The 10,768-nt window shown below is 40.4% G+C and overlaps 1 protein-coding gene across 6 annotated transcripts in view; it reads left to right on the top strand.

Moving 5' to 3' along the window:
- The window catches only part of mef2cb (myocyte enhancer factor 2cb), a 70,624-nt gene extending 61,401 nt beyond the window's left edge, over positions 1-9,223 (top strand). For all 6 annotated transcript variants that reach the window (XM_079221976.1, XM_079221975.1, XM_079221974.1 and 3 more), the window contains 4 exons: positions 2,983-3,155; positions 4,536-4,665; positions 4,998-5,133; positions 5,477-9,223. In XM_079221976.1, coding sequence (XP_079078102.1) covers positions 2,983-3,155; positions 4,536-4,665; positions 4,998-5,133; positions 5,477-5,816 — 779 coding nt within the window. In that variant the 3' untranslated portion in view covers positions 5,817-9,223. The remainder of the gene's footprint in view (positions 1-2,982; positions 3,156-4,535; positions 4,666-4,997; positions 5,134-5,476) is intronic.
- Positions 9,224-10,768: the final 1,545 nt, after the last annotated feature.

The following is a 10,768-nucleotide window of genomic DNA, read 5'->3' as shown; positions in this document are numbered from 1 at the left end:
GAGTCATCTTGTCTCTTCAATGGAAATATTATGGGAAGTGTGTACGTGCATTTGCTCATTTATATACAGTATGTGTTCAATCTGTCAACTCCTTTGCTTGCTAGGAGAGAGCACGAGGTGAGGAGAGAAAAAGAGTTGATGAAGGGAGCTCCGGATTAAGGCCCCGGCTTGTAAAAATCTCCTACCTCCATCTGTGCAATTATGTAGCTGTCATCTATGCTCCGATCAGCACTCTGCTCACAAAAGCACTGAGAGGAATTAACGAGAAACTCTAGTCAACTCTCACCTTGATCACGCACCAATTACTCCTGCAAATGAGTTGCATACAAGCTACATCTTAAAGACATCTCTGGTCAAAATCACACAGAAATACAGCTAAGGAGCATACCGTACACACAAAAACTGACAACAAGTCGGGTTCAGTAGATCATACAACGCTTGTCTCGATCTTGGCGGCGCCTCACACCAACTGTACAAGTTGTACGCTTGAGTGTGACACCTTAGTTCAGTTGGAGAATTCAGGGTTGAATGCACATTTGGCCAAACCGCAACGGAAGAGTGTGTGTGTGTTTGGGGAATAGACGGAGTGCGCCTGTTAGACCACAACAGGACATCAGAAATTTGTTCAGTAACAGTGAAATGTATGAGATTAACCACACACCTCTTCTTTGTGTGTGTGTGTGTGTGTGTGTGTGTGTGTGTGTGTGTGTGTGTGTGTGTGTGTGTGTGTGTGTGTGACAGAGACAGAGACAGAGAGAAAGCAAAAGAGAGAGAACAAACACTCTACGGGTGGCTTGTCAAACACATCCATCTCGAAGTGAGATAAGTTGGAACCATGGCACCTCGTGACAGATTGCAATCCTTCAGCTTCGACCTCAGCTGTCCCCTCCTCACCTCAGAAATAGCAAAAAGCTGTTTATCGTAATTTCAGATCAGATGTTGTTCTCAATGTGTGAATTTTATACTGCGGCAAAACAGACTCCTGGCTGCGCTGCGTTTAATTTTGGTACTTCCTGTAAACGGTTGACGCCAGCCTTTGCCGCAGCTCGACCGTGCAGAGTAGCATTTGAAGAAGGGAGTTGAAATGAACTCTGGAAGTTTGTGTCTTCAGCTGATATTATAGTTGAGCCAATGTGTCTGTATTGAATTTGACTGTCCTCAAAGCAGGGGGATCAAGCTACAGAATAGGAAGATTTGAGTCAATTCTTGCTTTATTAGCTTAATTAGTGCTTAAGGACTGGCCTCTGCCACTCATGATCATACCATCTAGCAGATAATTGACTGGACTGCAGCCATCTCCACAGGGTGGCAATACACAGATGTCTGATTAACTGTCACCAAGATGAAGTCTGTGTCATCCTGACCAAAGGGTGTATTAATGTCTCTCTAAAACTCAGTCTCTTTTTTTTATTCATCTGTACAGAAACACTGATGTACTTCCTGCTGGGTTATTTACTAAAGTGTGTGTATCTGTGGTGTGTCTGTGTGTGCTAGTGTTTTATATGTGTGTGTGTGTGTGTGTGTGTGTGTGTGTGTGTGTGTGTGTGTGTGTGTGTGTGTGTGTTTTTGATGAGTGTGTGAGGTCTCATTCATCTATCTCCACATGCACCCACTCAATCTCACAAAGGGCCAGCCATGAGAATGAGAGAGCGGGAAAACTGAAGAGGCAGCTGCCTCTTTGCTAATGTGAAATTGACACTGGAACTAAGAGGGTCCAATACAAAAAACACACGTGCATCCATATGCATGGCTCATGCATAAGGAGTCGTACAGCATGTCTCGTAGAGACTCAAGTCGTACTGTGCTTATGTACTCTCAGTGTGAAAGACAAATATCGCTTATGCAGAATCTTGCACATGTAAAGTTGTATGCAGCAAAACATGAATAACACAAAAAGTCTAGGTTGTGAACATCGACTTGTACATGCATACATCACACATGCCAGTAGAGGCACAAACACATACACACGCCAGCAGTCACACACACTGTTTTTCTCATTTTCTCTCACCGCTAGCGGTCGTTTACTCTTCAGATTGTTCAAATTGAGCTTTTGAGACTTTTCATTTCCAAACAACAAAAACCTCGCTCTCAAATTAAACAAAGATCAGCGAGGGAAATTGCCCAGGAAGACATCTGCGACTCATTTTCCCCTGGAGTATATGATTAGGAAATTCATTTATGTCTAACGTATAATTCCTGCCCGTCTTTCAAGTGGGAACGTCCACACAGTGCCCTGTGTTCTACCCCTTGGAAGAAGGAAGGAAAAGTAAGGGGAAAAACAGCCTGTGGGATTGGGTTAGAAACAAAGACTATGTTGCTTGCAAGAATGCTCCACTCTCAGTTTTTTTTTATGATCTGCTGGGATTTCGCCCCACCGGTTTTTGAGAAGGAAATGGGTGCTGCACCGTATTTAGGGGACTGATCTGGTGGAAACCCCAAGGCAGAGTCTTTGTCTGGAAGAACCACACATGTGTTTAGCTCTGATGGCCAAATGATGGGTCCCATCCCTCTGTGGTCTTGCTACCCGTAATTAGATGTTTTTACACGATTCACTGGCTGTTGCAGGACACATGTTGCCTTAATTGACAGTGACAGAGGTGGAGGGTGAGGTCCTCTCAAGTGGGTGCCTTCATTGTATGACTGCCAAGCAAACAGTGGTGATCATCAAAGCAAAAGCAAGTACGCTTGTTTGAATATCTGCCTTGCTAGTGTGCACCACTTTCATAAAACACCATTTACAACTCAGATGGTGAGCTAATAAAAATGTCTACCACAGGAAGTAGAGATGAGACAGGAAAAGAAAAGGAGCTCAAGGTGAAAATGGATTCCTGTAGTTCTTCATTCGGCTACACTGTCATTTAAAGCAGGATTTCCAAGATTCATTAAACTTCAGAAGCAGGGTTGATAACATAGAGATGTGTCTTTGGTTCAAATACCATTCAAGTATATTTAATGTGTCTCCCCCCCTTTCTTTGCTCTCAGGAAATGGATATGGTAACCATCGCAACTCACCAGGTCTGCTGGTTTCTCCAGGTGGCATGAACAAGAACATGCAGGCAAAGTCTCCCCCACCCATGAATTTAGGCATGAACAACCGCAAACCTGACCTACGTGTGCTCATCCCCCCTGGTGCCAAGAACAACATGCCCTCCATTGTAAGTAATCTTTCCATCCCTCTTTCCATTTCCCCACTGTCTATCTTCCTATCTATTGGGGGGTGGGGGTGCTTGCTATTGTTGATTTCCTTTCATGTCCCCTCTGCTGCTTTCATCTCTTCATATCAGACTTGGGTGGATAAGATTATGTTCGAGAAACGCTTGGACTTTTTTTATGTTCTTTGGCAGCTTCTTAAAGAAATGTACTTTGGCCCAAGTCTGATATACTGTCAGATATATTTCCTCTGCTGTGTGTGTACACATCAGTGGACACTTATGCATTAGGCCCTACATATGTCTCCACTCTTTCTAATAAGGTGTGTATCGTTACAATAGTTCTTAGCTAGCATCCTTTTTTCATTTTGGTTGTGTGTCAGTCGACACAATCCCACAATTGCTCCATCCCTAGATCCGCACTTAGCTTCCACTTCCATATTCTCAGTCGCACTCACTAATTTTAATTTATTACCCTCCCCTTTTAATGCCGTCAGTCTGAGGATGTCGATCTGCTATTGGTAAGTCAGACTGCCACTCAGATTTAGAAATCTGAAACTTGAAAGCTTTTCTAATAAGAAACTGATAAGGATCGTCCTTGAGCCTAATGAGCCTTGTAGAACTGAGATTGGTGCAGTCACCTCAGTCTGACATCTTGATTTGCATTCAATTGTTTTTCCTTCGCTTCTGACATTATAACATTAAAATACAGCGTTTTTGGTAAAAGCTGTCCTGACTCCAGACTAACCTTAACCTTTATTGTTGCTGACTCTGCTGAAGGCTCCAACGTCACCTCTCATGACATTTTGTGAGGGCACATAGTGCCATCCAGTGGCTCGTCGGAGGCGAAGCAGCCTGGCCTCTTTTCTGCCTGAGCCCTTTTTGTCTCTCCTCCTCCCTTCTTTCCTTTTATCTCTCCACCTGCATATAGAGTCTTCCGTCGCTCACATGTAGTTTACAGCTTTTATTATTCAGAAATCAGAAATGAAGGGCAACAAAAGAGTCCTCTTTCATTTTGCATCAAACCTCCATTATTTTCTGCCCCTCTGCAGTAAAGTGTCTCTCCCTTGCCGTCGCTATACCCTGCGTTGCCTTGGAGACCGATGGTGTTACTATAGCGACAGTGGGCCCTCGGAAAGGGTGGTAAATGATAGGGTTGGCAGGGTTCAGCCGTGCCGCATGTCAAGTGATTAATTTCCCCAGAAGTTGGCATCACATTCATTCTCTCAGCATCTGTTGAGTGAAAGAAAGAAATTAAAGAAAATTAAGGAAAAAAGTTTCTTGGTTTATTGCAGTTTTTTGTTTGTTTTGTCTGGGAGTTGGTTTCATGTTCTCAAGCCTCTGTCGTCTCTCCCGCTCTCTGTGTCTTCCTTTCCTCTGTCACAGAACCAGAGAATAAACAACTCTCAGTCTGCTCAGTCCTTGGCCACCCCAGTGGTATCAGTAGCAACTCCCACTCTTCCAGGACAGGGCATGGGCGGTTACCCATCTGCCATCTCTACTTCTTATGGTACCGGTATGTACTGTGTCATCTTTATACATTACATTAATGTAGTCTAATATAGTTTCATACAACCCAACTAATAAAAGTGTTGATTTAGACGTTGTGTAAAAATTATTTGAACCTATTTCAGGCATATTTGAAACCAACCTGCACATATGTAAATAGTATACATCGATCCAACTGCAGAGGGTGCTATTGTCACACCAACAAAAACAGAACTCATTCATGTAACATCACAGCAGCATTTATCTGATCTGCCCTCTCTTAGCAACTGTACTTGGACTTCTTTGAACAACCTGTAATCCTCCTCCTGCTCTTCCTTTCTCCTGTGTGTTTGCACACAGAGTATTCCCTGAATAGTGCAGACCTGTCCTCCCTGTCTGGCTTCAACAGCGGCAGCTCCCTTCACCTCGGCTCAATGAGCGGGTGGCAACAGCAACACCTTCAGAACATGCAGCATTCAGCCCTCGGCCAACTAGGGTGAGTGCATTGAACTTAATTTGAGGTGTTGTGAAATGCATGATGTAACACATAAATCACAAGAGATTCTTTTTTGATGCGCAGAGTCCTTTCACGATTTTCAACTTTCACACGCAAGCTCCCACATAAATATCACACTCCCTGTTTTCTTGAATATGAGTGTTTGTGTGTGTGTGTGTGTGTGTGTGTGTGTGTGTGTGTGTGTGTGTGTGTGTGTGTGTGCGTGCGTGCGTGTGTGTGTGTGCATGTTTGCGTGCATGTTTGGTTGTGAAAGACTTTAAAATCACTTTGTTTCTTGCTCTGTAACTCTGTAACCCCTTTGCGTTTCCTTTCCTTCCAACAGAAATTGCTCTAGCTCTCACTTATGTCAGGGTTCAAATCTCTCCCTGCCCTCTGCTCAAAGCCTGCACATCAAGTCCGAACCTGTTTCTCCTCCTAGAGATCGCACCAGCAGCACGGGGGGCTACGGTGGGGTACCACCTCCCCAGAACCCCTCGTCCCGCCAGGACTCGGGACGCTCCCCTGTTGATAGCCTGAGCAGTTGTAGCAGCTCCCATGAGGGCAGCGACCGCGATGAGCACAGGAATGAGTTCCACTCACCTCTGGGACTGACCCGGGGCACCCTGGAGAGCGAGAGCCCCTCCATCAAACGGGTGCGCATGTCAGAAGGATGGGCAACATGATAGCTCTGTCCACTCCTCGGCAGTACCCAGAGTTACCCTGAGCCCCCGACAAGGCAGCGTTACGATGCCCCCCAAGTCAGATCCTCTTCCTCCTCTCACCTGATATCACGAGTCACTCAACCACCCAACCCATGGCCTCTCTCCTTTTATCTTGTTAACGCTGAAGGAAATAAAAGGGACAGCCCTTTTCTAAAATATGTTTGTAATTTCTTTTCCTTTTTTATTTTATTTTTGCTGAGTGTGTGTGCTATACATATTGACATTATATAAACCAGTGGGGTGTTGTAATGGGGGTTTGGGAGGGTGGGTGTGGGTTGGGATGGCATCTGGGGGTATTTCTGTTGGGGAACTATGCATAAATTGTATTGTGTGTGGATAAAAAGAATCACGTATGCATATATCTTTACACGTGTGTGTATGTGTACATATATGCATATCAACAAATAAACAAAAAAAATAGTCAGGTACTCTGTTTCATAAAACGTACTTACACATTGCCTCAGCGATATATCAGTGAGTAGAGACAAAAAAAGAAGAAAAAAAATTAACATGAGAGTGAGTGTGTCCAATGGAAAACACCTTAGCACTTGAGTTGGACAAACAATACATGTGTACAGTGTCGGTTTCATTGCTATATACCTTCTCTGCAGTTCTCCCTTGCAAAAATGTGTGTTAACATTAGATGATGTCATGTTGCAGGTTCAACGTATTTATGTAAATAGAGGGTCAAGGGGGGAAGGGCAGGGGTCAAAAGTTGCCAGACATTACAAGATTTATTTACTCACTAAATGAAAAAGCTATTATGCAACATTTGAAGAATTGTACAGGTAAACAGGCAGACCCAATGCTAGACGTGTGGAACCTTTGATGATCTTAGCGCTCCCCTTAACCAACCGAGCTGAGCGAGGACCAGCCTTTGATCTAAGTGCTGCATTAGTGTAATCAAGAAAACTCTGGATCTAGTATTAATATTCAGTATTAATAAACGAAAAATGGAAAAATAAAAAACAATTGTACGATACACTTGCTTATATTTTCATATGAAAGGAATACAATGCAAAGCATTTTTGTGGCTTTTTGTAGTTTCTATAAGCCAGAATGTGTTTTTTGATAGCTTTGCTAATAAGAGAGGGATAGTTCACCCAGGAGGGAGTTGACAGGGCGTCGCTGCCCTAAGCCATTAAAGACAGACTGAGATCCAATGCTTTGCTGAACTGTTTTATCTTTGTAGAGGTTTGTTTTTAAACGTGTATTTCTAATTATATATAACAATGGTAATATTAAGATTCTTTTAAAAAAATCTGTGAAATTAACATGCTTGTGTATAGCTTTCTAATATATAAATATATATACTAATGACTTTTGTTGGTTTCTTAGTGGAGTTTCTATGTGCAGTTGCACATGTTGTCTGGTTTGTTTAATTTGATCCCTGAACAGTGCTGTTCAGGCATGTATTTAGTCTAACCTTCAGAAGCAGCTGGAAAGCATTGCCAGGGTTTGTGTGGCGGAGGAAAGACGGGCCTGAATGCAAAAACACAACCTGTTAGTGGAAAATGTCATGAGACTGGAACTAGGGAAGACACAGAAATGCAAGTTGACACATGATGTACATGATCGTCATACTAATGAGGAAATATGGCTGACCCTCAATCCATGGCTAGATGTATTTGAATGCATCAGATATATAATTCTTAGCCTTAATTATTTAATTTCATAATGTTAATCTCGTAAAACATGTTGCTGACTGTAGCGATGTTCAGTTGAATTTCAAATCTTAACCACAATCTTGTGTTCCAAATATTGCACAAGCTCTGACCCAATCAATAACATTTTTCTTTTGAATCATATTTATATAATGTAATTTGGTGAGTGCATTGTGATTAATTACCCCCGATCATTTACAAAGGTAATTTGATTCGGTGTCGCCCTGTGACTCCTCATGTTCCACTCTTCAGAGCGGGGTTCCACGTCATTTACCACATGTCACATGACAGTTCAGCGTCAGATACACAAGGACAAATTGATCATGCTGGTATGAAAGAAGCACAATTGTTTATTTTAGATAAATAGCTGTTTTGATTTACTCTTTTTTAAACAATGAAACTAGCCACATATCTCTCTGACTCCCACTCCCGTATCTGCTGTCACTTAAGTGTTATAATATTTCTATGTGCATATTTCATGCAGGTTCACTATGTTGTTACTGTATACAGTCTGTGTAGTCAAACAGGGGCAGAGCCTCTATAATGGTGTTTCTTCTCTTTTTTTTTTATTCAATACAAAAAGGTTGAGAAAAAATAAACATGATGTTTCAGGCAGCAACAGTGTGGAGAAACCAAAGCCAGTGGCATTTCTGTGTTGTAAACTCAACTTTATTTTCACATTCATTTATGGTTTTTGCAAGCATTGAAACAAGACAATAAAAGAATATGCTCAAATGTACAATTGGTTTCACATTTCAATTTCAGTCAGTCAAATGTAGCTTTAGATGTCAATACCAATCACCGCAATTTACCTACTGTGTTGATCATCTGTCTCCCTGTGCATTGAAAAGGTTTTATTCGAAAACGTATTTTGTATTTACAATATGTTATTTGCTCTGAATCAGCTTAACCATTCAGGCATGATCATGTGAACCGCATGCTTGCGGTCCACTTGATCGAAGCCGACCACAAATCAATCATCATGCTACTTGCTCACTGATTGAAATAATGCCAACATGTCCGAGGGTTGATTACAGTGCTGTAGTTTTGACAATAATTTGAACCAAAGACAACAAAGAAAACTTGTCTATATATATATTTGTGTTTGTTAAATTTGAAGGCGTTCTTTATCATCACCTTTTGACCAGTTGATCTTTGTCATTATTATAATAGACAAAATGTTGGTACCTCTAAATTTGCCCAAGCAGTACCTCAGCTGATGTTTTGAGAAGTCACTTGAAGTGAAAAGAGGAGACCATACACCTGTACAGCCATGTGTAATAACCATGTAATACCAATGCTTACGGTCCCTGCATTCACATGGGATTCGTTGTTGCTCCACCATGTTTGTGGTTTATTTAAGTTGTATTCAAAAGCTGAAAAGGAAAACAAATTCTAAAGAGTAATATGTTAAAATGCTTAAAAAGTCAGTCTGTAGTACCAAATGTAGCTTGTATAAACCTGAAAATGGTGGAGGTTTGGAACTAATGTTTTCTGGAACGCAAGAGCGACTTTCAGCGGCATAAGCTGGCCTTTGTCGCCACTTGAGAATAAGATGGTATTAAATTAAATCCACATCTTTGTAACTCAAGGCACTTGATTCAGCTTTATGTAGTGAAAAGGTATGGGGATGAAATAAAAGTCTCCTCTGCTGGAGGGGAAGGCTATTTGTATTTTGCAGAGATTTCAGTAAAGTTACTGGCTTTCTTAGTTTTCCTGATGTGACTTGGTGTGATTTCATTGTGTTTGACTTTTTTCTGCATGCATCTCCAAACGGTGGTAATACTTTCATACTGTGCAGGAAAAAAAACCTCAACATGAAAATACTCCATGAATGGAAATCTGGGCATGGTGCCCTGTAGCAGCTTCCCTTAAGTCCAGACATTGAATGACATTGAATTATTGACAACGGCCTCATTTGCTTCTGTCTATGTCCATTTTAAAAATATGGCTTTCTTAATATGTATTTATACTGAATATGTATTTGACATTTAAAGCCAAGGTTTATCTCACTTAACATTATTACAGTTGCATCATCATCTCTCAGTAATACATTATGCTCTAATACAAATGGACCTTACATTGCAAGAAAAAAAACATGTTCATAATCAATACAAATAGTGATCTGCTTTATCAAAGAGATGATGAAAAATATCCCTAACATTCAAATGATATCTAACAGAAGAAGGGAAAGAAGGGGAAATAGAAGAATAAGACGAAGAAGTTCAGTTGAATCCATAATTTCCTTTTATTTGTTTCGTGTCCCCCTGTAACAGTCGTGTGGGACTGTCTGACTTACATTGCAGTGGAGCAGTTGAGAACTGCTTATTAAATAATAATGACAGTGGATGAATCATTTTTGGCTTCTGGAAATACAATACTAAGTAAGAACAGATATATTAGGAGATGATGTGTGATTAAACAGCGGTGTCAAGACACAAACACTGATTATAGTAATTAGACACATTTGAGCTGGGGGTCTGAAGCGTCTCAGTTTTTTATTATCTGCTTACACCATGGATATTTATATTTACCTATCAAGTGTTTATTTTTCTTGATAATTTGTAGCGAGTTAAGATTAAAACAATAAAGCAAAACAAGAGTATATGTTTTCATATTACATTTTGCAATCAAATTCGTTAGTCAGCTATTCGAACTTTTTTCTGTTTTCCCGAAGTAGCCTTTATCCCTGTTGCAAATAATTTTATATATACTAACTATGCTTTGTATGGAGTTATTGTTTTGTTTTTCGTTAGAGTCTTGGATAATACTGTTTAAAGACCAGACTCACGCCATTATAAAGTGCAGCTTGTATCAAATATTAATATTGTCAGGCTGACTCTTTGGAATACAAACCGATCTTAAAGTGACGGATAGTTCATCTTTTAAATAATTTGAGGTTTGGACACATTCCTCTTTAAATTAATCAGTCCCATCAATTAATTCCAATAATTTTAATAGGAACGTTTGGTTGTATACGTTTACTGAAGGTAGACCTGGCCTACGATGAAGTAAATGTAAACCCTATCACTGTTTCTAAAAACATCCAGCTCCAGATGTTTGTTGTGTTTGCTTCTATTCTCATGACATATTTAATTTGAGTTAGATTTTCCATCTGACTATATGCTTCGTCTATATATATATATATATATATATATATATATATATATATATATATATATATATATATATATATATATATATATATATATTAAAAAGCGAATGAACATTTAAAAACATAATAATAAT

The sequence above is a fragment of the Taurulus bubalis genome (genome assembly GCF_910589615.1).
Source record: "Taurulus bubalis genome assembly, chromosome: 8".
Lineage (NCBI taxonomy): Eukaryota > Metazoa > Chordata > Actinopteri > Perciformes > Cottidae > Taurulus > Taurulus bubalis.
This window is presented reverse-complemented; position numbering and strand designations above follow the sequence as displayed.